Genomic DNA, 25,904 nt, shown 5'->3' on the forward strand with positions numbered 1-25,904 from the left:
CTCCCGCGGAGTTTGGACTCGCCCGCCATTTGGAGCGCGGGGCGGAACCCGGGCGAGCCCATTAGACTGCAGGGGGGGGTCAGGAGGAGGAGAAACACGAGCCGGCTAGGACTGGGCGCATGCGCAGTGCGGGCAGCGCGGCCGCGCGCAGTAACGTACCTGCCCCCTTCCCCCGCCCGGCCCCGCCCCGCCGCGCGCGCCGCCCGCTCCGCCATGTCTCGCTCTCTCTCGCGAGAGGCAAAGCGGCGCGAGACCCGGAAGCGCCGCCCCTCGCGGCGGGGGCCACTCGGAGCCATCGCGGCTGCGCGGGGCGAGAGCGGCGCGTCCCGGCCGCGGCTGCCGGGAGGTACCGGGGAGCGGGGCGGGCGGGCGGGCAGGCAGCGCCACCGGCACCGGGACGGGCAATGAGGGGGCAGGGCTGCCGCTGGGGTTCGGGGGGCGGTGGCGCGGACAGCGGCCCTCCCGCTCCCTGGCTGCGGTGAGCCGCGTCCGGCCGCCCCCGGCTGTGAGGGGGCCCTGAGGTGCCCCCGGGCCGGGCCGGGCCGGGCTGTGGCGGTGCGCTCCCGGTAACTGCGGCGCGGGCCCGGCCCGGCTGAGGCGGAGCCCTCCTGCAGGCGCCTGGGAGCGGTTCGCCGGTGTTACTGTGGGAAAGGGGCTCAGCCGGGCTGTGCCACTGCTGCCACTGCCGCTGGGCCAGGGGAACCCCCCTGCAGCCTGACCCAGTACATCAGAATCCCACATGGGTTAGAAGGGACCACAGTGGGTCACTGGTCCAACCTCCCTGCTCAGGCAGGGCCGTCCCAGAGCGTGTGGCACAGGATTGAGTCCAGACAGTTCTGGAATATCTCCATTGAGGCAGATTCCCAAACCTCTCTGGGCAGCCTGTTCCCGTGTCCAGTCCCTGCTCATGTTCTTCGTGTTCAGGAGAAACTTCCTTTGCATCACTTTCTGCCCATTGTCTCTTGTCCTGGCATCACCAAGATGAGCCTGGCTCCATCTTCTTGGCACCCTCCTTTAGATATTCATACCCATAAACCTCATGCCCATGAGTGTTCTCTCTAAAGCATTCTGTTATTGTGTTTAAACAATTATCTTCATCACAGAACCACAGAGGGGTTTGGATTGGAGAGGACCTTCAAGATCATCTCATTCCACGCCCCTGCTGTGGGCAGGGACACCTTCCACTAGCCCAGGTTGCTCAGAGCTCCATCCAGCCTGGCCCTGAACACTTCCAGGGATGGTGAAATAGTTGAGGGTTACAGATGAGGATTCACTGCCTGTACATCTTGTGCCCAAAGTGTCAAAGCTTGTGCCAGGAAAAGGAATATAGGGATAATGATTCTTTACATAAATAACTGGACTGTTGGTTGTGCATCTGCTATTATATTGTGAAAAGATGCTCTAGATTTCATTCAGCATATTTACAGAAAGTGATAAAGCAAGAAAATTTGGTGTGAACTTTAAGTGGGTTATTTGAAGGTGAAAATGGAAGTGACTGACTCCTACAGAGCATTTTTCACATGTCACTCTTCCTTTACTTAAAACATATTTATTTATCTCTTTAATGCAGCACACTGATAAGATTGCACAGCTTGTGATCCTGCACTGTCATTGGAGTTCAGCATCAGCTGCCTTTTCTCTGGTCCCTGCAAGATGCCAGCAGCCCTTGCAGAGAACAGCCAGGTTATCTGTGAAGTATGGGCCAACAACCTGGAGGAGGAGATGAGGAAAATTCGAGAGATTGTCCTGAGTTACAGCTACATTGCCATGGTAAATGTTTTATACTTGACCTAATTCCCTTAGTCAAGAGGTTTTTTGGGGTTGTGGATAAGTTGATTCTTGGGTGAGAAATGATTTCTCCCCACCCTCAGTCAAACTGAACTAGAAGAAGTGAAAAAATAAAAAGCTGTTTGGTAGCTTTCCAGAATTTAATCTAAGCACTGCTGAGTATGGATTGAGTGAAAGGAGGGGAGGAGGAGACCAACTTAAAAACCTGAATTTATTTAATATTTAGCTATTGATAGTGTATTAGTTTATGCAACAGGAAAATGAAACAAATCACAATTGGGTTTAAATCCTGTGATTGTTTTTCTCCTTTTGATTATAAAAGATGCCATGGGACTGGAGGTTAAAAGGCCTGCAAGTGACTGCCAGCCAGCTGAGCTGCCTCCTTTCTAATAAGGGCAGATGTTGATTCTTAGGGAAGAAAAATATTCTGGCTGTAGATAAGACAATATGCTCAGAAAGCTTTGTTTAAGAAGAGCATACTCTCCCCCAGGTGGGAGGAATCTCCTCCTGCTCTTACAAGTCTGGATCTGCTTGGCAGCACCCCAGTGTGTTAGATAAAGAACTGGTTTTAGCTCTGATGCTGTAAGTTCTGCCAGCTTTGCTTAGGAGCACTGAACCTCAAGTTATGAAGAGTCCTTATTAAAAGTGTGGCAAAAGACAGGTGCCTTTGCAGAATGTGTGGGATTTTGGTGTCAGATTCAGCTGTGAAGGTGAATATGAATTTTTTTGTTAACATTTGTCAATGAGAAATGAACTTTTTGCTTTTCAGTCTCACTGAAAGTGTTCTTAGGGTTTGTTTGGGTGACTGTGCTGTAAGAGTAGACAGATAAACCTCTTGGGCAAGGGAGAGATTGTGTCAGGTGCACAGCACTGGGTTTGTTGGGAAGGATTTTGTGTGTAATCAGGAGAAGCTCAGTGCCCCAATCTGAGGGTAGAGGCAGTGTGGCAGTTTGGTGTTCAGCAAAGACAGCCCACAGTCCCTGCCTGAGTAAGAAGTTCTTCATCCAAAAGATGATTTTTCATCTAACAGTCGGCTGCTGTTGCTGAGGTGTGTTTGTGTGACAGTAGTTTTTGTTAATGTAGGCACTGAGTGTTCCTCAGAAGCAGGGAAGGGTTTCACTGTCTGGGCTGCCCTGATTCCCAGAGAATCCCTGGTGAAGCTGAGTTTTCCCTCTGTGCCAGGACACGGAGTTCCCGGGCGTGGTGGTGAGGCCGATCGGTGAATTCCGCAGCTCCATCGATTACCAGTACCAGCTCCTGCGCTGCAACGTCGACCTGCTGAAGATCATCCAGCTGGGCCTCACCTTCACAAATGAGAAGGGGGAGTATCCTTCTGGCATTAACACCTGGCAGTTCAACTTCAAATTCAACCTCACGTGAGTCTTTGGGCTTGGCATTAATTTCCTGTTCCTTCTGCTTTGGCAAATGTCAGTGTCCATGTGCTCATCACTGCTGGCTGCCTCTGAGCAATAAGGATCCAGATTCTAGTATTGACTATGTGGGAACCTATTTTGAAGTGCCAGGAGTTAACAGTGTATCTGGAGGTCAAAGTCTAAATTCTAAAATTTAGAATTCTAAAATTCTATCCTTATTACCCTTTCTCTTCATAATTTTGTGTGCCATTTTTTTCTGGACCAATGTTTGAAACTTCATATATATATATATATATGTAAAACTCCATCTCTTTCTGCTAGAAATAAATGGATGTGCTGCTCTCATCAAAAAGTAAAAGACTTCTTTACAAATCCATGCTTAAGTGTAAGCTGGGATCTAAAAGCATGTTGGTGTAATCATCACATCTGTTCAGAATGAATCTTGTTAAATGGAGTGTGGCAGTTCTTGTCTCCTCCATACTGTAATATCCTGGCTTGCAGCTGAAACAAGTTTCATTATCCCTTCCCCTGTAATTAGAAAGATAAACTCAGCATAATTACCACTAGAGCTGTCTGGAAATAAAGAAAGGGTTTATCTGGCAAAACCACATATGTAGAGGAAATCAATCAATTTTTATGAAACTGTCGTTGGAAAGCATTACAAAAATTTGTAGCTACTATGTGCAGATCATCCAGTTCTTGACCCCAAAAGTTGCACTATTTACTCCACAAATTTGTGAGCCTCTTATAAGTATTGAAATCAGAGTGAAGTGCTGTGTGATCACTTGATTGATAGAACTTGGCTCTGTTTCCTCTCCCTCAAATGACACAAACCAGTAAAGAGGTCAGGTTCTTGCTCATCTCTCCACCAAGCACATCATTCTTGTCCTGCTTCCTGAGTCAAGGGTGATGCAATTCTGTTTACTCCCCAAGATGGAGGTGGAGGTGCTGATAAGGTGGTACATGCTATGGAGTGAAAAGGAAAGATGTAGACAGGAATGATGGTCAGTGCTTTAGAGCTGCACATCTTCCTGTTTGGGGGAACTCCCCTTTCCTCTGGGCCTCATCTGTGGTGTTTCCCTTCACCTTGCAGAAGGGACATTGTTCAAAACAGTCAGTTATGGAGCTGGAATCTTTGGAATTTGCGCAAGCAATGGAAGTGTTAACTAGTTATGATCATAGAACAGCTTGTTACAGCTGTAGGAGGCTGCAGTGGTGTTGAAACTGAGCCAGTTTGAATTTTCTAGAGGGACAAACTGACACCCAGAAGTATCCTACTGGTTAATCCAATTCTTGACATAGTGTGGGGAGAATTTTTCTAAAATGAGCTTGTCTTGGCAGCACCCTGAGTGCAAACTTGCTTTTTTTCTTTTTCCTTCAGGGAAGACATGTACTCTCAGGATTCCATAGACCTCCTTGCCAGCTCTGGGCTGCAGTTCCAGAAGCATGAAGAGGAAGGGATTGACACCCTGCACTTTGCTGAGTTGCTGATGACGTCGGGGGTCGTCCTCAGTGACAGTGTGAAATGGCTGTCCTTCCACAGGTGGGTCCAGGTCCAGGATGCTCCCTGACCCTGTTAAATCTCTTCTTAATTCTCTGCATTTTCCATGGAGATTGACAGATTTTAAGGAGAAAAATTATCAATCCTGCAGTTCTTAAAATAAGCTTCAGGATATGAAGGCCAAGTTTAAGAAGTGAGGACACTTCATGGTCTGACTTCCTGACTGCTTCTGAATCCTTTTGCTGTTGCCATCTCCCTCTCTTGAAGAAGTTGAAATGTGATTTCTGCACTTAGTAAATGCATTGTAAAGGATTTTGTTTCTTCTTTACAATATTGGTGGTGCTCTGAATTTCCACCTGTGTGGTTAAGATATCTTTCTTGTAGCATTTCAACCAACTTGATCAGGAAGCCTCTGGTCCAGCACAGTATCACAAATGAAAGGACTTGGCACTACCTCCTTCTGTGTCAACAGATACTTGCAGGGTTTCCTTCTTTTCTGTATTGCCCTTAGCTACAGAAATATAGAGAGTTGGGAAGAAGTGTGTATTCTTCCCAATGGCTTAGCTGCTCCACAAAAGGCTAGTGAGGGCACTTGGGGGGCATTCCAAAGTCCTGCATTGACATAGAAAATCAGGATGAGTTCTGGCTGAGATCTAGAGTTTTATGAATGTCAGAAAATGTTAAGGCTTGAAAGGCAAAGCAAGTAAAATTCTGTTCAAAAACAAGGTGCAGTACCTTGGGTTTTAGTACTGCCTGCTTACCTGGTTTCTCTATGGTTTTGTTTTCAGTGGTTATGACTTTGGCTACATGGTGAAGTTGTTGACAGACTCCAGGTTACCAGAAGAGGAACATGAATTTTTCCATATCTTAAACCTTTTCTTCCCATCTATCTATGATGTGAAGTACTTAATGAAGAGCTGCAAAAACCTCAAGGTACTTTTATGTCCCCAGCAAGCATGTGATGAGTACCAACACTCTGCATGCACAGGAATACCGGTGGCAGAACTGCTGCACATGTTGTCTTAAAATGGGAATGTGTATAAAAGTAGTGACAGAGAAGCACCTGAGACACAGTTTGGATCCTGCCCTCCCCAGTTTCAGACTTAGCAATGTGTTTATTATAAAGGGGACATTGCCACAGCCTTCTGGTTTGTTTATCAGAGGCTAATTATAATTCAGCATATTTATGTTTCCCATGCAGTGGTATTTCTTTTACATGAAATATTCCATGGCTTAACTGGTAAGAGGGTTGAAAGTAATTTATCTACTGAATCACAGCCTTGAGTAAAGGGAGGGAAAGGCCCAGCTTGTGTAACCCATGAATGTACCCACAGTTATCTCAAGTATTTGCAGCAGGCAAAGAAGGCACCTAAATTTGAGGAGAGTTATTTGTGCACTCTTGAACACCATTTCCCTCTGTGTTTCACTCCCAGCTGGAGTGTGGGTACTGCTGGGATCTGCATTGGTCCATCATACCCTGTTTGCCCTCGTGTTTTGGAGAAATGTGGCAATTTTGGCAAGAAATAAATGTTCCAAAATAAATTCTCTTCTGTTCTCTTTGCAGGGTGGCCTTCAGGAAGTGGCAGACCAGCTGGATTTGCAGCGAATTGGACGACAACACCAGGCAGGATCAGACTCTCTCCTCACAGGAATGGCATTTTTCAGAATGAAAGAGGTAATGCAGTGTTCTTCCTTCTCCACTTTCTGTCCATAAATGTCAACGTGTATAATGTGTTGTTTGTTTTAGTTTGGGATTTTTGAGCCTTGTGGCCATCACACTTCAAACCGTCAGGAATAGGAATTGCTGACAGTTTGTCAAAGTCTGTGCTGATTTTGGCACAGACTTGTTCTGTTTACTCCCCTTTCATTGCTTATTTTAATTTGTGCACTCCATCTTGGAGGTGGCTGATTGCAAATGAGCTGTTAATTAACACTGGATGTTTTCTGATTTAGAGGCCTAATTAAACAATACCTGTTTCTCTCTCTTTTTTTAATCTGCAGTTATTTTTTGAGGATACAATTGATGATGCAAAGTATTGCGGACGACTGTATGGCCTTGGCACAGGAGTGGCTCAGAAACAAAATGAAGATGTGGACTCAGCCCAAGAGAAAATGAGCATTTTGGCCATTATCAACAACATGCAGCCGTGATGAGCGGTGCCCCTCAGCAGAACATGTTTACTATTTTGGCAGCTGCTGTCCTCAACCATTTTCCCTAAACAGTATCTCAAACAAAAAGCATCTCCAGTACACAGGCTGCACCAAGCCTTGCAGTTTTGCTGAAGAGCTGCATTTTCCTTTGAAACCCAGAAGAGTTGACTGATTTCCTAATGCCAGCATTTGTGGTTTGCTATATTTTTAATACCAAGGGCAAAGGACAGAATCTACTGTGTATACCTCTGGTTTTTTCCTCTTTTTACTGTACAGAATCTGCAAGGAAGATTCACCTGTAGAATATTGGGTAGAGCTGAGGGTTGGGAAATGCAGTGAAAATGGACACAGACATTGCAATTTGTGTTTTATAAAGCTTATTTTAAAACTTCTGCATGTTGTGAGGGTGACAGCTTCACCTCATGTGTTGCTTATTTTATCTGTCTGTGGAAATTGCTCCCTTTGATCACTGCAGAGGTTTGGGAACAGATAACATTAAAAATGATCCTTGCAGCTAAAAATATTCAGAGATTTGCTTTAACAACAGAGGGGATGGAGATTAATGGAGCTGATTTGATCAGCACTCCTTAGTTTCTAATTCTCTGTTACTGCTTTGACCCATGCTAAGCCTCAGCTCTGTTCTTACGGGTATTAAGGGAACTGTTCTGGAAATACACTCAGAGGCCCAAAAGTTCACCTTTGACAGGGGATTGGACCAATACTATGACTTCAGTTTTCTTCAACTTAAACCTACACATTTTATTCATCTCGTGCAACACAACTAAGTCAGCATGGACAAATTTTTGTTCCTCTTCTCACCCCTGCTTCTCCAGCCCCTAATTTTACAATATGCTTAACAGGTAAAACAGTTTCTGATTATTTTTCCCTGAGTTTCTGGGTCTTTTTCATTATAAACACCTGAAAAGTAGTTAAGAGGATGAAGAACTTGGGATTCTGACTTTGAAAAACATTCTATAGTATTTTTTTAACAGCTCTGTAATGACATTTCTTAAAAGAACAAACCCTTTTGGACATGTCAAACTTAAAAATTTTTAAGACTTTGTCTGGCATTTTGAACAAGCTTAATCCAATATTAAAGAGTTGAGGTTTAGAGCTGGTATTTGAAATGTTTGTAAAGACTAGTTTTTATTTTTTGTAAAATAAATTTTTTTAAACCAGGCTTTGTTTTGGATTTTCCATCAAGCACTAGAATTTCCACAGTTGAGGCTTTGGAATCTGAATTTGGGAGATACATGCCTGAAGATGCTGAAGTTTGTTTCCTTTGCCATTTAGTGAAATGTCTTTGGAGCTTCTTGTACAGTAGGTGAGGAGAGCTGAGCTGAGGAGCTCTGGCAGAGCTGTGTTCTCTCCCTGCTGCTCACTCTGGTGCAGTATTCCTGCACTGCAGAGTGGTCACTTAAAAGGACAAACTTGTGTATGAAGTTTTCTGCTCATCTAAACTCCAGTGGTTGCTGCTCTAAGTGCAGGAAGGCAGGTTGGTGAAGCACTGGCTCCCCTGCCTGGTTTTCAGGTGCTTTGTAAGGAATTGAGCAAATTCAAATTGGTGGCAACACTGCCTCTGTAGATGTGTTTAATCAGTGATCTTGTTCAGTCTAACCCCTGGCTTTCACCTGCTGCTCTTGAAGTTGTTCTGAGGCTTTACTCAGGTTGAGGCAGGAAATCTGTCAGAATTTAAGTTTGCATTTTGGCTGGAAGAATCTGGAACAGCTTTTGATCTAAAAATCCATTACTCCTCCTTTTAATTCTTAAACAATATTATCTTTACTGTACTGAAACTTTCTAAATTCATGATGCACACTTCCCCCCATCAACTTTTTGTGCTGCATTTAAAACCTTGCTTCTGAAAATGACTCAGACAGATGCTGTGTTCACTAAGGCTTATTGCACCCTTGTGCTCTTCATAGAAGTTAGTTTTTCTAACAAGACAAAGCCTTTAAGTAAGCTGTAAGACTGGTCAAAATACTCCATGTTCAAAACTGCAAAATCCAAGATTGGTTTTGGCACTTTCTAGAACAGCACCATTCCAGAGAACTTATTTCTATACATCAAATTAAATACCAATTCATGGTGGTAGAAGACTTTATTTAAAGGAGAGAAAATAAACTCAGAAAGCTTTTAAGAACAATACTGGCCTAAGGGTCAGTTTGCTTACAGAAACCATTGATTTTCCTGAGGGCAGCTACTCTTCCTCCTCTGCTGAAAGACTACACAGCTGCTCAAAACTTTCTCTTGCATGTAAATAGCAAGAGCTTTCAATAGCATAGTGTCCAACAAATAAAAAAAAAGCTATACAAAAATCAGTTATAACAGTTCACTACTGCTTTTCAGTTTTCTAACAGTCTCCTTAAATAAGTATCAGTGGATGAGCACAAGTGGATGTGTATAAACCTGACATTTTGTATCAGTAACAGCCACAGCCATCAAAAGAAGCCTTCACTTGAAGAAAGAGCAGCCTTAGTGTTCAGTAGCAGGAGGCAGCTCAAGGGAGGCACTTTGGTCTCCACTGTCATGTCAAGAAGCTCCTGGCAGCCTTTTTGTAAACAGCAGCACCACCGTGGTTCCTCAGGAGAGCCAGAGCCTGTTCCTGCAGCTCGGGAGGACACTGGGATCCCAGGTGAAGGAGCACCAGGCAGCACTCCAGCACATCAGGGAAGGGGAAGACCTGCAAAAAAGGACCATGAGGTGATGTCTACAGTCTCTATTACAGTGCTTCAACATCATCAGGCAGCTCTCTAAAGACAAGGCTTTGTAGCATTCTCAGAAGAGTCAGATGCATTTTCTCTTCACATTTATCCAGGTTTGCCCCCTCTTGCCCAATCACCATGGTTACATGTTTTTGAATGTGTTATGTGTACTTTCTACAGTTCTTTATCTATAAAAGTCATTTTATAGCTTAAATTTTTGATTTCATTGTTTATAAATTTTTTCATACATAAGTAGCAAGGGATTACTCTTAAAATGCATGGCATGATCCATACAGGATATCTCACTGAGTTCCCCCCCACAGTAGCTTTAGCTTTGCTTTCCAATTGCATGGGGAAAATTATACTTGAAAGAAAAGCACCAACACCACCCTGCTGCCATGTGTCAGTTCTCTCTCAGAACTGCCACAGGATCACAAGGGATGTCTCTGTTCCTTTCTCTATGAAAGGGGTTCTGTGATAAGGCTGCCCTTACAGAATGACTTTTTTCAGAACTGCAATGGCTCTTCTGAAAACTTACCTTTAAATTGTCTGGGAATTCAGCTAATTTCTGCTTTGCATTCAGAAGCTGCTTTGTGAGCTCAGGGAGTGTAACTGGTTGCTTTGCTTCATCTTTGCTGTCAAGAGAAGAGCAGGTGTCATGAGTAACTCTTTTGTTAGGTGACTGTGCAGCCTCCCTCCTGGACAAGGAGCACAGGAGAGAACTGGCTGAGTGGTTTATGCTCTACCTCATTCTTGCCAAACTCCCAAACCAATGTTCAACACAGAAAACTAGTAGATCATGCTCAGCCTTTTCATTATCCTCCCTTTTTCAAGCTGTCCTGTTTATTCACTGTGACAACACCTCATGCATCACAAAACTCTTCAGCTGCACTGAGTTTATGCATGTGGTGGTTCAGCCCAGGGGAAATGCAAGATTTCTGAGCTCTATATTCAAGTGTTCCTGGCTAATGGGCTGGAGATTAGAGGCAGTCTAGGCAAAACAAGGAATTTCCTGCACAAACACACAAAAAAGCAACACTCTTCAACACACTCATTCCTGTGCTGAGTCTTACCAATTCATCTGGTTGCTGTCAGAGCATGGTTTGTCTGATTCAGTCTCTGAATTCTGTTCCAGGTTGCTTCCCTGGCTGTTGCCATTTGTGTTTTCCTGGAGATTGTTCCTCTGCTGCTGATGCTGGCGGATCATCTCTGCTAAAGTCTCCTGCACCTCAGCTATGTCCCTCTGGGTGTTCTGCAAGGCAGCCATCTCTTCTGAAAGGAGCACTTGGCAACCCTTCAGTGCTGACTGTCTGTCTGCCACACCAACTGAATCAGTTCTTGAGTCACTCTGTGTCTCACCCTTGGAAACTTCAGTTGTACTGCAGAGGTTTTCACCCATCTCAGCTGCAGTCTGAACCATTTCCTCAGGGGTTGGGTCACCTGAAACACAGCTCTTCTCAAGAGCTGTCTGCTCACTGGGACCCAACACAGCCTTCTGCAGGCCAAGGGAGTCTTTGGGTGAGTTCCACCACAGGTTATAGAGCTGTCTGTAAGCCACAAAGCCTTCCAGACTCCTGCAGGCATCCATGCTCTGAGAATTTGTGCTGTCCAGTTTGTCTCTCAGGTCATCACAGCCTAATAATGAGAAAAGGATTACAAACAGTTCATGGAACTTTCCAAAGACAATGAGCAGATCTGGTAAATGAACCAGGAAACCCTGGAAACCTAAATCAGGGATTTACTCAGATGCTGGCAGAGCAGTGCACAAACTATGAAAATAAAAACATCTTTGGCATGTTATATGACACAATATTCTGTTCTAGCTAAACTGTTCTCATCAGCTACAGCAAACTTCCTTGGTCTCAAGCTGCAAAACACAAGAGTCACATAATCACAAGCCACAACATAAATGCACTGCATAACCTACAAAGAATAGAGAACAAGTTGGAGTATGTGTTGCTGTGAAATGCACACAGCATTCTAATGTGTCCCTCACAGAAAAGAACTCAGTTTCCTACATCACTCCCACCAGGTGACACAGCGGAGCTTCCTCCCACAGTCAAGAATTTTCACTGCCCAGTGGCCTTTGCACTAACCAAATTCCACAAGTTTCCACAGACATGTCTATGTCTTGCTGCTTCCAAACATTATTTTGGAACATTAATGGACACAGCTGTGCTGGCAGGAAAGACCCTGTCAGTGCCAGAAGAGACACAAGAAGAGACTCACCCTCAGGAAGGATGATACTGCAAATCTCCTGCATCAGAGTGAAATTCCCAGCATCAAAGCTGCGGCTCACAGCCCCAAGAATACTTTTCACTGCCTCATCCCACATACCCAAGTGACAGCTCAGGGCTGCAAGGGCCAGGTCATGGGAGATATGGAAAAGCACCTAAAGGAAGCACCAGAGAACACAGTTAATAGTTTTATTGCAAAGTGTGAGCTTATGACAACTGTGGAAGAGCCTAGACGCACATGACTTGACCAAAAGCAATTTTAGTGACAATGCAATTTACAGTCTCCTTCATGCAGAGCAGGGGGCAGAGCATTTCTACATCACCTGGAGCTGTAAAATCAGACTTGTGTCTCAGCAAACAGATGAGAAGGGGGAGCAGTGACTCACTGTGGTCACAGAGAAGAGCTGCAGGAGCACCAGTCCATGGACAGACCTTGCAAAGTAATTTGCCAACAAGCAGCCCTTCCTCCCCTAACAGAATGACTGCTGAGACTACTCAGCTCTGTCCATCACTCCCATCCAGCACATCTCAGTGACCTCAGTGCTGATCCCAACACCCTGTGTCAGTTCTTACCCTGCACAGAAACAAACTGGTGGCTACACAAACTGTCCCAGCAGCTGATCATCCCTCTCCCAGACTAAACCCCCATCAGAATGCAGACATCAGCTCCCTGGGAATGGCTGCTGAAACACCACAGAGTGGCTGGGTTTACTGCCCATCCCCAAGTAAGGATTTGTGCCTGCACAGATCAAATTCCATTTACCTGCTTTGGGTGTGTGTTGCTGGTTGAAGGAGGATGCTCAATCCTGCCAAGCTGCTCCTGTGCACAGGTGGCTTTTTCAGTGGTGTCCATGCCCAGCACATTCTGCCACACTTGTGTCACCATGTCCAAAAATGGGGCCTCTCTGTTCAGCTCCCAGCTGTGGTAACAGGGGGGCACAGGGCTCTTTTTCTCACAGGGATTCCTCTCACTGAGGCAGCTGCAGAGCAGCTCGTTCAGGCAGAAAACCAGTCTCTGTCCCTTTAACAAGGAGGGAAAAATAAAAAGCACTGAGCTGTTGCAACCATACAAACAATCCCTTGCTGACCACAGCAGGTAGAGTGACTTCAGAACATCAAGCCTGAGAGCAGCTCCTTGGTGACAGAGCCCAAGGGAAGTCAGAAGGAAACCTCAGAGCAAGCCAAGGCAGCCACCTGCTTCTCAGTCCACAAAAACATTTCAAATCTAAGCCTGCAGCAGCTGGACTTACAGTAGGCTCATTTGTTCCTTTAATATAAATAACAAATATTTCACTTCTCTCTTTTCATTATCAGTATTACGCTTAAAAGATTCTTGAAGAAAGAATATTTCTGAAAAGAATCCCCCTTTTCTCTACAACCTCCCATATAACAACAAGCACAGAGTCTACACACCCCCCCACCATGACCACTCCATAGGGCCATTCCAATATACTCCCAGAAAAATATTTTGAAGCAAAACCAGCCCAAAGGACCAACTGAGGACTATGAAGAAATGAGAACTGGGGCCAAGTTATGTTAATCTGTAGAGAGACAACACTGAAGAAGGTGGAAAGGAAAGGACCAGACTCACAAATAAAGTTTTGTGCTGCTGAAGGACTTCCTGAGCTCCCACCCAGTTCCTGGATAACAGAAGGTCTTGGGCACATCTCAAAGACAAAGTTGCTGACAACTCCTCCTCCCCAGATATCAGAGCAAGCTCAGCAGCAGTTTTAAGAGATGCCACATCCCCCTTTTTTGACAACACTTTAACTGCATCATAGGGTGAGGAAGCTCCCAAATAACTGAAAAAGATAAAAGCAAAACAAGCTGATTGGTACTAAAATAGCTTTAAAATTGTATTGTAACACAGTAGCATAAATACACAAATGAAGATGACCCTGGATTTTCCACAGGTTCTCAGAGCTCTCATCACTTTTTCTTATCAAAGTTTACTACAGACATATGGTGAACTATCTGATGCAAAGCCACAAAAGGGAAGTCACACAGGCTTAAATTCAGGACTGAAATCCCTGATGGTCTGCATGCCACACATGGCTTGGATGAGCAATAAAACTAAACAGATTCAGGAGACAAAGGTTATATGCAGCTGTTTGTCCCTACTGCATTTCTCTGGGTTTCATTCAAATCCTTTCACAAGAGAGATACCTACAAAAATGCCAGAACTGAAATCAGCATCAAGCAGAGGACACTGCTCCAGCCAAAATATTTTAAGGGGTATTAGTAATTTTGGTAATCACAGAGTTAAAACACTCCAGCTGGAGCAGGATACCCCAATGACCAGGATATTAGCTAAGGCTTCAAGAAACTCAAGATGAACTGCTGCACTGCATGTTTCCAGTGGAAAAGTTGGAAATCTCACACAGCCTTTTTGTAGACAACCTAATATTAGCCTTGCTAGATTATTTTTCAAAAACTTCCAGTAATGTCTGTGGAAAGAGATGGCTCTACTATAACATGGCATTTGGGCTTTCTGCTCTGAACTGCTCTCTGGAGCTTCTCTTCCCACCTACATTAGAGGAAATTTTGTGAGATCAGACTCAGAAAGCACCTCAGACAACCAGACCAGGTAACAGATTTCAACTGATACAAAACCAAGAACCTTCTTTGTTTGAGGCATGGAACCAATTCTGTCTTTCTTCTCCCCAGCAGCACTCACCATTTGGCAGCCATGGAATAATGGCCATCTTTCTCCAGCAGAGCTGCCCAGCTGGTATAAAGCTCCTTCAGAACTGGATCTTCTGGTCTCAGCCTGGCCTTGGCCATTACAATTGCTTCCCTAATGCACACAAGGGAAACCAGACAGAAAAGTTAATCTGTGTGCAAAGAGTGAACCAAAATGCTCACTCTACCCCACAAAAAAAAAAAAAAAAAAAAACCAAGATAAAGTGCTAAACATAAGTATACAGCAACCTGTAAAAATTGTTCACTTTCAGGAGCTCAATAGCCTCATAGACTTTGTGGATGGACAGGAGATGGGAGGCAGCCTTCACATACTGCTCCTGAAAACACAGCTGCTTGGCAAAGGCTTCCACTGTCCACACCCAGGCCTGGTATCCAACTGCAAAAGAGAAGGCAACACCATTGGAGGCAGTTTCATGACTGGAAGAATTCCTGGGTGATACCATCACTGGTTTCTCCAATCTGTACCTCTCTGCCCCAGGTTAGTTTTTATTTCTTAACCACCCTAACACAAGGCAATGAAGCAGGGCAAAACTAAGGCTTGAACATTCACTGCCAGTACAGTAACTTAAAAGCACATTTAAACCAGCAGCAAGCTGTAAGGACTACTAATCATATCACAAAGAACTAACTCTGAGTTTCTGTCCAGAACCACCAGAATGAGGGGACCTTGGCAGCCAATCCCAGCAGTTCATGTGGTGCTAGAGCAAACCTACCCATGGGTGCCATGGCTACCAGCTGGTCTGTGAGCTGCCCCCTCTCAGCAGCTGCCTGCAGCACACCCTTCATGTCTCCTTTCCACAGCATGAGCTGCTGGAAGAGCTCTGCATGCCCATTCTCCAAGTGGTGCTTTCCTGTTGGAAGCAAACACATTTCCCATCAGCATCGTTTGTCACAGTAAAATAGCTTGGCAAAAGGGAAATCATTCAAACTCAAGATAAGGCAGGTTTACATCTGAAAGATGAAAACATTATCTGGGAAAAAGATGTATATTCTTCTCACACAGAGCTTCATTCTTAATCCTAGACTGTAATCCAAAGTAAAGAAATCTAAAGCATTTTCCCCAATTTGTTTCCTACTTGAATATAACAGTTACAGGGCACATATTCTTTATGCCACTTACCTTCCATATCAATCATCTTGTGCAGAGAATCCCTGTCGGTGAACAGCCCCAAGTGGATGCAATCCTTGAGGTCAGGGGACACATCTTCATTATTATCTAAACCAGATAAAAAGAATGAATATTTAGGATTTAACACAAAGCTGGGAACAGGAATGTGCCAAGTCACTGTAGCACTCAAGTGCTGGCAAATAATTCTGTCTTCTAGTTTCTTTCCTGTGCAGCAGATTTAATAATTTGCTGGTCAACACTCAGATCTAAGTTTGATATCACACCAAGTCGCTCCTCTTTGATAAAGGTGAGGATTTAAAAAAAAAGTGCTGTGGTTGAAATCAAGTCCCTGAACACTTGATTTTGAGAGCACCTACCCTTTAAGTATTTAGAATTTTATACTGGTACCTTTAGTTTTCAGGCATGCAGCCAGCCTCAAGCAGTCCTGATGCAATTCTTCTTTTGATCTGTGATCCATTAATGTGCTGAAGGGCAGAATAGAACGAGGCTTCCTCTTCTTCAGAGAGGCATCAGGAGCTGAAAAATCAGACAATTTTAGTCACTGCTGCTGCATTTACAGCAGAACCCCTCAAATTATTCCAAAAGCACCCTTTTCTTTCTCTGACAATAATTTGGTGTCACATTAGGAAGGGAAGCTGCAGTCAAACAAGTCTAGAATGGGGAACTCTGCCTTGGTACAGGACTGTTATAAATCCCTGAAACATACTAACTTGGTTTCTCTTTAGGTAGATCCTTTTTCACAGGAGCAGCTTTCTGGGTCACAGAAGGCTTTGGCAAGCTGAGTGCAGAATAATCACATGCAGATGAAGATGTATCCCTGGACACTGTGATTTAAAAAAAAGGAAAAGCAATGAATGGAAATGCACACAGAGTAATTCACATATTCACATTCTGTTACGGTAATTTTGAAATAGACAGAAACCAAGCTTTGCTTTGCCACAGAATTTAACAGCTTTTTAGGGAAAGCAAATATCAAGAAAACAGACAATTGTCAGAAGGCTAAATGAGATGTCAAGAGACACCAAAGATCCATCAGTATTATAACATTTATCGATGGTGATCAAAAATGACATTGTTTCAAGCCAAACACAGTAACTCGGTCCATGAAGGCAGAATCTTGTTATCTAATGACAGTTAAGTCCCAGACTAGTCTAGAAAATTATCAAAGGCATTCTAGAGCCTTTTTGCTTCAAGTGGACAATTTCAATAAAACCAAACAATGAGAAAATCTGCATGAAAATTAAACTTGGTGATGCTCTGAGGGCTGAACAGTCTGGGAAACATTGAACTAAGAGGATTTGATTATTACCAGTCACAGAGACTTTATCAGCCAACTCTGCCTCCTGGGCTTCTTTTTCTCCTTCATGGTCTGACACTCCATTTTCCTCCAGCAGCATTTCCTTCATGCTCTCATCTCCATTCATGGCATCATTTGCATCCTGCTTGCCTGGACTCTTGCCTACAGGCTTTTTCTTCTTCTTGGCTTTGACTTTTGGCTGTATACTTCTTTTCTTCTCTAATTCTATACTCTTTTTGCCTAGGTGCAAAAGGTGCAAAATTAAAAAGTGCAAAATATAGTGTATTAACTGCCCCTATCTCAGGATCAACATTTAGTTTCCAAATAAGATTACTCAATTTAAACCGAGATACAGTTTATTCCTGAAGAGGAAGAGGCAGATTTGGAATTCAACATGACAACTCCCAATTCTCAGCTCCAACATCACCTCAGGGAAGATCTTCTATTTGAATACACTCACCCTGAGGAGGCCTTGTGTGCTCCTGCTTGGAGATGTGCCATTTGTGAACAGAGAAATCATCTGCCCCTGTATAAACACAGTCTGGCTCCACTGGGGACCACTGCACACTCAGCAGGCGGCCCTGGTGCCCTCGGTAGTTGCAGAGTGGCTCCTCCTTCATCACATCCCACACCTGGGCAACAAGAAAGAAATGCAATTGCTCAAAGTCACTTCTGCACCTGACACTCTGATTTTCTCATGATTTGCACAGGTAGGAGCTTGTCTTTTGGGATTTTGCAGGGGTATTTCAAACATCAACATGCACACAGAGAAAATGCATGGCTTCCTTTGTTTGCATTGATATAGCTGCCCAATATCTTTCTTTTCTAAGGATCCAAAAATGCTAATATGAAAACCTTAATGATAGCACTTACAAATCAATTCACAAACCACAACATAATCTGCATATCAGGTATCCAGAACCAGATGGTTAGCAAAGGTAAACTTGCAGTACTTCAATAGTTTATCTCACAAAAACAAGTTTTGCTCTTTGATCATCTGTGGAATGGATGGTTTGAAATACAATTCTGAGGTGCTTTGGACAATACCTGTGCAGTGCCATCATAGCAAGCAGACACCAATCTTCCCTCGTGGTGGGGACTCCAAGAAAGACTTGTGATTTTAGCTGTGTGCCCAGCCAGAGTTCGAAAAGGCTCCGTTATTGTCAAAGGATTTTCTGAAGAGTTCTCTGAAAGAAAAAAGAAAAATTATTGAGGACAGACAGAAAGACAAAACAGAAATAAACAAAAAAAAAAATGATGCCAAGATTTGGAATATAATCTGCAAACTGTTACCTACAACACTCTTCAGATTATGCACATAAATGGTGGCATTGATGGAGCCTGAAGCTATCAAGTAACTCAGCTCTGGCTGGGTCCCGTGCTCGTGGTGCCAACGAATGGCATTGATCAGTTTGTGGTGCTGCTGGATTGTGCAGAGCAACTTCAAATTTGGTGCCTGAAATATTTCAATTGAGCTGAAATGTAAGAACAACAGTGTAAGAATTTCAGTAGTTGGTGAAAACGGGAACTTTTTTGTTATCTTGCATGAGCAGGACTGGAGCATGTGAAATAAAGTAACTGAGTTTGTGCTTTCTGGAACCAGCTCAAACCCTGGTTTCACTGATCAGCAAAAGTGCATTTCAACCATGAGTGGATCCTTGAAATAGAATTTAATGTGATAATGAGGATCCTCCATGCCAAGAGCAGCTACAACAAATAACAGCAGGGAATTCTATATTATCATAATTCAAACACATCAGCAGTGAAAGAACAGAGACAAACCAGGGCAACAAAAAATACTTTTGCTTCATCACAGTGACTGAAGTCAAGATCAGCAGACACCACCTGAACCCACAAGTGGGACATACCCATCCTCATTGCCAAGAGCCAGGAGTTTGCCATCTGGTTTCCAGCTGACCTCTGTCCGTGCAGGCAGCTTGTGCTGCAGAAAGAAGACACAATTATTGCCAAAACCTCTTAAATCTCTCTCACATACATTCCACAGAGCAAAGCTGGCAACTGGACAGAGCTGCAATTAGTCTGCAAAATGAAAAGTCATAACAGTATCCATTGCTTTTGTAGCACTGGCATAAATCTGAGCAATTAAGACTGAAATTACTGATGCAAGAATCAATGATTGGTTTTTATTGTTGTTGAGTTCTGAGAAATATTTTGAAGTTTTGTCTGGATTCCAGTAGGACATGGATGTTTCATATCCTTACACTCCTTGGAAAGGACTAGACACTGCAAGTAAATTCTTTCACACTTCAAAAGAAACCAAAGTTTACATTTCACTATCCCTATTCATTTGAATTCAGATAAAAGCTACATACAATTTACAACTCAGATACCTAAATATGATCATTTCAAATCATAGTGTAAAAAATGAAGCAACTGATGCCAGAAAAAAGATGTGCCATGTTGACACCAGGAGAAAAAAAATACTAACCACTCTCTTCAGACATAAATATATAAACTCTACATAGTTTGAGTCAGTGTCACTGAAGTTCATCCCTGGAGACTGAAGGGTTCAAGTTTTTTGTTACAGATACATCAAAAAGGCAAAATCAGAAACTTAGAATTACAAGGCCATGGAAACTCTGGTGTGATTACTATGAATCCATAAAACCCCTCAAATTCATACTCACTTTGATTGAATTGGTGTCTCTGATGACTTTGTTGATGTCATTGGCTTCTCCATTAAGTTTCCACGGATTGTGTTGAAGAACAATTCCTTCTCCAGCACAACTATATAAAGTTACAGAAGGCTGTTCACTTTCTTCTCCTATCCAACAGAGAAAGAGCTAATTGCACTCTGTTCTTCTTCACAGAACTAATCTCTCCCACTATAAATCAAAGCATTATTTCAAAAAGCAATATACATCCTTCAATTGCCTGTGGTCCAGCAGCAGGAAATTCTCACAGTACAACCCTCTAAAAGGAGTTCTCATTTCTACCAACAGATCCTTCATAGCACCAAAACCAATAAAATTCCCTTTAAATTTTGATCCCTAAAAGAAAAAAAATCCAAGTCGTGTAAGAAGGGCTAAAGTTCAAATGGCAGAAACTCTGGAACCTGTATTTGGTTTGATGCAATTGCTGCAGGAAGCCTGTGAAGCTCCTGGCCTGGAACAGCCTGAAGCCAACCCAGAGGTGTGGGGCACTACTCAAAACTATTTGCTGAAGGTACCAGAATTCACAAACTGCCAGAATTTCTAGCCTTGCTGTTAAAACTGTTAAAAGTCCTCAAACAGAACACATTCTTAGCTGCTCCAAAGGATTGACTCCAAGCAAATGGGCTCCTCTCCTAGGAAGGGAGGGAATAGCAGCTTCCTGGCATCTGGGTGCTCTGCATGGACATTCTGCTTTGTCACAAGGTGCTGGAAGACTCACCAGAAATCAGAGGAGGAGTGGGAGGACCCCAGGCTAATGTGTACACTGTCTTCTTGTGGTAGGTGCTGGAGATCTGAGGTGGCTTGTTCTTAGCACTGGGCAGGGAGATAAGGAAGAAGGGGCAGTCAGATTTCAGCAAATGGAAATTAAAAGATAAAATCAAAGCAACATACTTGAGACACCAGGTGTTCTAAAAGCCATGGCTTAACCATGTTTCTTTAACATCTGCTCTAGGACACTACTAAAATTGTAACATAATTCTCCTGGTGACCTTCCCCTCCCTGCTGCTCCTCCTTCCCTGCAAACGCCTTTCTGGGTAAAGTCTTCCTGTAATTGATGTCCTCCCACAGGTGATCTCTGGTCATGCCATTTTAAGTTTACCTTAAAGCAAGTTCACCTTAGAAGCTCACAGACATGATGCAAATGAAAAATGTACTGAAAATCCACCTGTTTGACTAATTTGAATTTAATCTCACTCATCTAACAGCAAAGGCATCCCTCAGGAAAGATCACACCAGTCCTGAGTGGTAACACACCAGGAGATCTGACACTAATGAATTTGAAATAATGAATAATACTTTTTCACCTGCTGGACAAGGTGTCAAATATGCCAACTTTTCCATCATCTGTTCCAAAAGCCAAGGAGCCTTCCTTAGTTGGATGCCAGGATAACTGCAAGAAAAATATAAAGAGACACAAGATGTGTAAGTTATAAACACTTTATTGCTAAATAATAAACAAAAGGAAAATGCTGAAACTGATGAGCAAGGACCTTATACACACCCTTCCAACCACAGCCATTTGATTTGACCACTCTGCTTTGAGTATCAAAGGTTTTCCCCCTTCCAGTTATGATGGGATAAGATGCAAGGGAGTAAAAGAATTAAAATCCTACTTGATATCTACATTACAAAACAGAAATAGCTGCCAGCTATTTTGCCAGGCAGTAGCTTTTGACCAACCAGTGGTTAAACCCCAACTGAAGACACCTATGTTAGTTGTATTGGCTTTTTGTGTCTGTCAAACTTCCTAGCAGAACAAGGGCAACCATGGGTGAAAGCAAGAAAGGAGGATAAAGGTGAAAAAGTATCATAACAGCCAGCTGGACTTCAGCTTATTTCCACTAGATGTAAATGCAAGCTTCTAAGATTGTAAATAGATCTAAAAACTTGCTGCCAGATTCTAAAATGTATTGTGCACAGAAAGAATTGAGTATAAAATGAACAACACGGCTTTAGCTTATTTGTCCCTTATATGTCCCTTATAGATGGGACAAACCTTCAGAGTGAAAAACATAATTGGAAAAAACGGAGTGAAAAGGATAAGAGGGGGGGAAAAAAAGGAATCCAACACTTACTGCTGTAACCTTGGACTTGATGCTTTGCCAGAAGGTTTTAACATCATAGGTGTTGGTGATGGACAGAGTATTCCAGACTCGGATCATGCTGTCCCCGACCCCGATGGCCAGGCAGCCCGAGTCCACGGGGGAGAAGGCAAGGCTGTAGACAAACCCCCCAAGGGAGGGCATGGTCCAGCTGCAATCCAGAGTGGACAGATCCCAGCATTTCACCTGAAGAATATTAGAGGGACAAGGAATGGTTAAATACAGAATGATTCACAGGACAAGGAAAAACAAAGCAGAAGAGAAATAAAGAATCAAAGGGTCAAATGCAAGGCTTGGCAGGATGTGATCTGCACCCATGGATCCCATGTTACAGACAGGGCTGCAGTAGCTGCAAGACTGGAATGGACATAATGAACATATTTTACTAAGTTTCTCTCCAAGTTTCAATATAGGAGACACTCTGCTGCCTGTAAAAGACCAAAGACTGAAAATAAGATCTATAAAAAATAGATGCATTAGTTTCTACAATTAAATTATTTTACGAAGGAAAACCAGGCTTTTTAAAAGTGAAATACAGAGGAAAACACCTTTCATTAAATGCTTACTATTCAAGTCTAGAATGTAATAAGCATTCACTCCACCATGGTAAGAGACTGAGCTTATAAACTAACAGAAACAAACACAAGCTATGCTCAGGACAAATGGTAGAAAACTATCTTATAAAATGAACCCATTTCAAGAGAAAAACCGTGGCCCTAGAAGGGTTAGTCTCACTCAGTCAAACTGCATTGTAGAAGCATTCCTATGCTAATTTTTAAATGGTTCTTACATCTCTGTCCATTGAAATGGAAAAAAGGAGCTCTCTGTCTTGGTGCTTCACAGAGCTGAGATTGAACACAATTCGGGAGTGGTTCTGTCCTTCTGAAGATCCCAGAAGAGTCCACTTGCGTTTGCCAGGCTGGGTCAAATTCCAAAGGAGCAGTTCTCCTCTGCAAAATTGAAATGTATTTAAATTCTTCACTTCACAAGAGCAACACAGGCCCTATAAAGACTATATGACAAATATACAGGAGTAATAGATTCTGCAGACATCTGTGAAAATCCACACACCCAAACTCCACCTGAAAACTGCCATTTTGTCCCAGTAGATGGGCAAAACCACAATTAGTGCTATTATCAGTCAATATTCAGACTGTTGGACAAATTATGGGACAAACAGTCACTTTCTCCATGTCTGAACTCTAACTCTTGGCCTGTTTTCTCCTGTAACACTGGACAGGAGGGAAGAAGGGGGGGGTCTTTTCTACTCAGCATTTCTTCAGCAGGAACAAGTGGCTCTGCAGCTGCTGCTAGGTGTCCCACTCACCCAAAGGCACTGGACAGGATGTCTGAGGGGTGGCCAGCAGGCCAGTGCACCGTCAGCCAGATGCGCTCCTTGACCGCCGGGTCCACGGCCCCTCCTCTCCTCTTGGTGGGTGGCAGCTTCAGAGTCATCACACCTGCAGGACCAGGAGCCATCACTGCATCTCACACATGCAAATTCTCAGTGTCTTAGGGTGGAAATGCAAGAATTGTGCACTCATGCATCAAATGCACTCATGTGGCTGAGTGTGCATTCTATCACCATCTGTTAGAGGTGGGGAAGTTATCCTCTGTTAACTGGGCAGTTTTCCTTATCTCTTCCACAACCAATCCTCCCTCTGGAAAATATCTTCTGTTCATGGGCCACTGAGTGTGCCTGCATGGTTGATAAAATTCCATCATCCCACTGGGAGATGCTCTGCCCAGAGAGAGGAGTCAAGCATTCCTACCTGGACACAATCTGAGGTTTGGAACACCACAGCCTGCCTTTCCCACTGGATTCCCAGAGGAAGTTCAGGCCCATCTCCACCATCACTGGACCTTCAGAACAAAAGTCCCCCCTTGCACAGGATCACTGCTCCAAAAGAACCACACCTGTGGTTCTTTAATGGGACTGCTGCCACCACCCTGACCCACAGGGTGTCAGGTCATGTTCTGACCCTGGCAGTGTTGTTTGGTATTACTGCATTTTAATTTTTTTCCTAGTAAAGAACTGTTATTCCTACTCCCATATCTTTGCCTGAGAGCCCCTTAATTTCAAAATTATAACAATTCAGAGGGAGGGGCTTTGCATTTTCTGTTTCAAGGGAGGCTCCTGCCTTCCTTAGAGGACACCTGTCTTTTCAAACCAAGACAAACAGAGGAGCCCTGTGAATCTGCAGCTTCAATTACATTCCCCATGCTTTCAGCACAAAAGGCAATTTGCAGTTCAGGAGTTATTCCACACCTTGTTATTGTTTATCTCTTACTTACTCCTGCCTCTGGTGCAGCTCCATATTCGAATGGTTTGATCCTTGCTTCCAGAGGCCAGGTAACAACCTTTCTTTGTGGCTGTGTCCTGTGTCACCTCCCCATTTGGAACCTTGCTTTCTTCTGAAGGAGCTGCTGAACACCATCGAAGTCATGTTATTAGGCTTCAAAAATCAAAGCTTCATAAAAAATGAGCGGAAAATTATATTGATTTGTATCAGATCAGATTTTGTTGAATTTATCACTTGGTTAGCTAATTACAAACCTTCTGTAAAAAATTTAGTGTAGAAGGACATTTACATGAACTAAAAATTACTCCACAAGTTGTTAATCATGTTCACCTACCCTGGAGCTCATCCTGCCAAGCAGGTAACCTTTCCTCCCCAGGCACAGGGCACCAGGCCAGGCCATGGATTTCATCCTCGTGGCCTCTCAGCCGGTGCACGACTTCTCTCTTCCTGCTGATATCAATGATCACCACCATGCCATCCTTGTAGCTGAAAGCAGAGATTTAAATTAATGAAGGGACTCTTGGATGCTTGTGGAGTAATATCCAAGGTGATTTACAAGCTCTTTCCAGGGTCACTACCACCTTACTACAGAGAAGCCAGGCTGGACCACTATGCTTTTACAGATTTCTCTGCTTTTGTTTATCAAATCTAAATGTTATTTCTAATTTGTTTTACTCCAAAACTAGCAGAACAGCCACCAAGATCTCTTAGAATTTATGTTTCAACCATGTAGCAAAACCTCATAACTAAATTCTTGCAGAAGAAGAAAACAAAACATAAGGAAAACAAACCATTAAATAATGAGCATTTACCCAATGGCCACCAGGTTTTCATGATGAGGAGAACAGGAGAGGCAGAACACCGTCCTTGGCTCTGGGAAGAACTGCTGGCTGTCATTTCTGTTGTGCCAGTAACAAACAATGACACCTTTCTCATCACCAGTCACAATAAGATCTTTCACAAGAGGGGACCAGTGCAGTGCTGAGATGGCATTCTAAAGAAAGAGCATTGGAAAGGTTTAGAGCTGTTTTACTGCCACCTAAACACAGAGCAACAGCGGGAAATCATCTGAGAGTAGCACTGTGGTTTATCCCTGGGTGCCTCCATTCTTTCAGGCTTTAGAGGATGGATGGAGCTGCTGATGGGCACTCCCGAGCCGCAGTAACTTTTTAAATACACACTTAGTCTGTCCTGGGGGCATAGTAATTTGCTGAGATGATTTTAGGCGAGCTGGGTGAAGCAGCAGCTAATTACAGGGATGAACAGCGCTGCGGGCTGCGCACAAAGAGCGCCCCGGAGCGCCAAACAGCATTATTAACCATTATTAACCACAGCGGGTTTGAAACTCGCTTTTGGGCTGAGCAGCCTCGCCTGCTTTGTGTGTGCGCCCCGAAACACCCGCGAGTCCCCGTCCCGTGTCCCACCTGGTGCAGGCTGTACTCCAGCACCGGCGACAGGGTCCCGCTGTCCCAGATTTTGACGCTTCCATCGTCCGAGCTGCTGGCGCAGAGCCCGCCGTGCCCGGGGCAGTGGCAGAAGGCGAAGCCGGAGATCCGGTCCGTGTGTCCGATCAGCTCCCCTGTCGCGACAGCGAGCGACCGTCACGGCCACCCAGAACCTGCCGAGCCCTCCCACAGCCGCCCGGAGCCCGCCGAGCTCCCCGCATCCCCTGCACGCTGCGGGGAACAGGGAAGGCTGTGCCGGTCCCTCCCCGCAGCCCCCGCACAGCGAAGGCAGCGCCGGTACCGTAAAACGTGGGCGCGGCGGCGGCGACTTCCAGCAGGCAGATGCGGTGCCTCGCCGCGAAGCCGAAGAGGCGGCCGTCGCTGCTGACATCGCTGCAGCGGCTGCTGTACCAGTTGGGGGAGGCGGGCAGCGCCCGCACGCCCATCCCGGTTCCTGTCCCCGTCCCTGTTCCCGTTCCCGTCGCCGCCATCGCC

At 44.2% G+C, this 25,904-nt stretch overlaps 2 protein-coding genes across 3 annotated transcripts; one reads left to right on the forward strand and one right to left on the reverse strand.

Annotated features, from left to right (window-relative positions):
• Positions 1-277: 277 nt before the first annotated feature.
• On the forward strand, positions 278-7,991 carry CNOT8 (CCR4-NOT transcription complex subunit 8). The gene is made up of 7 exons (XM_063168906.1): positions 278-346; positions 1,571-1,770; positions 2,971-3,164; positions 4,543-4,704; positions 5,451-5,595; positions 6,227-6,337; positions 6,664-7,991. The coding sequence occupies exons 2-7, from the start codon at positions 1,654-1,656 to the stop codon at positions 6,811-6,813; spliced, it is 879 nt and encodes a 292-aa protein (XP_063024976.1). The 5' UTR covers positions 278-346; positions 1,571-1,653; the 3' UTR covers positions 6,814-7,991.
• Positions 7,992-8,895: 904 nt separating this feature from the next.
• Positions 8,896-25,902, reverse strand: GEMIN5 (gem nuclear organelle associated protein 5). 2 transcript variants are annotated; one of them, XM_063168892.1, is made up of 28 exons: positions 25,711-25,902; positions 25,389-25,543; positions 24,777-24,958; positions 24,299-24,450; positions 23,957-24,085; positions 22,989-23,121; positions 22,452-22,611; positions 21,635-21,847; positions 20,864-20,949; positions 20,278-20,372; positions 19,533-19,669; positions 18,753-18,826; positions 18,178-18,359; positions 17,932-18,071; positions 17,345-17,516; positions 16,897-17,124; positions 16,298-16,411; positions 15,975-16,103; positions 15,579-15,674; positions 15,172-15,309; positions 14,687-14,834; positions 14,433-14,552; positions 13,347-13,557; positions 12,519-12,776; positions 11,748-11,910; positions 10,592-11,153; positions 10,057-10,153; positions 8,896-9,496 (listed from the first exon to the last, which is right to left on the reverse strand). In XM_063168892.1, the coding sequence occupies exons 1-28, from the start codon at positions 25,898-25,900 to the stop codon at positions 9,341-9,343; spliced, it is 4,620 nt and encodes a 1,539-aa protein (XP_063024962.1). In that variant the 5' UTR covers positions 25,901-25,902; the 3' UTR covers positions 8,896-9,340. The 2 variants fall into 2 exon arrangements, with proteins under 2 accessions (XP_063024962.1, XP_063024961.1); XM_063168891.1 differs by having other exon boundaries at positions 23,957-24,088.
• Positions 25,903-25,904: the final 2 nt, after the last annotated feature.

The sequence above is a fragment of the Melospiza melodia genome, chromosome 14, assembly GCF_035770615.1.
Source record: "Melospiza melodia melodia isolate bMelMel2 chromosome 14, bMelMel2.pri, whole genome shotgun sequence".
NCBI classification, from domain to species: Eukaryota; Metazoa; Chordata; class Aves; order Passeriformes; family Passerellidae; genus Melospiza; species Melospiza melodia.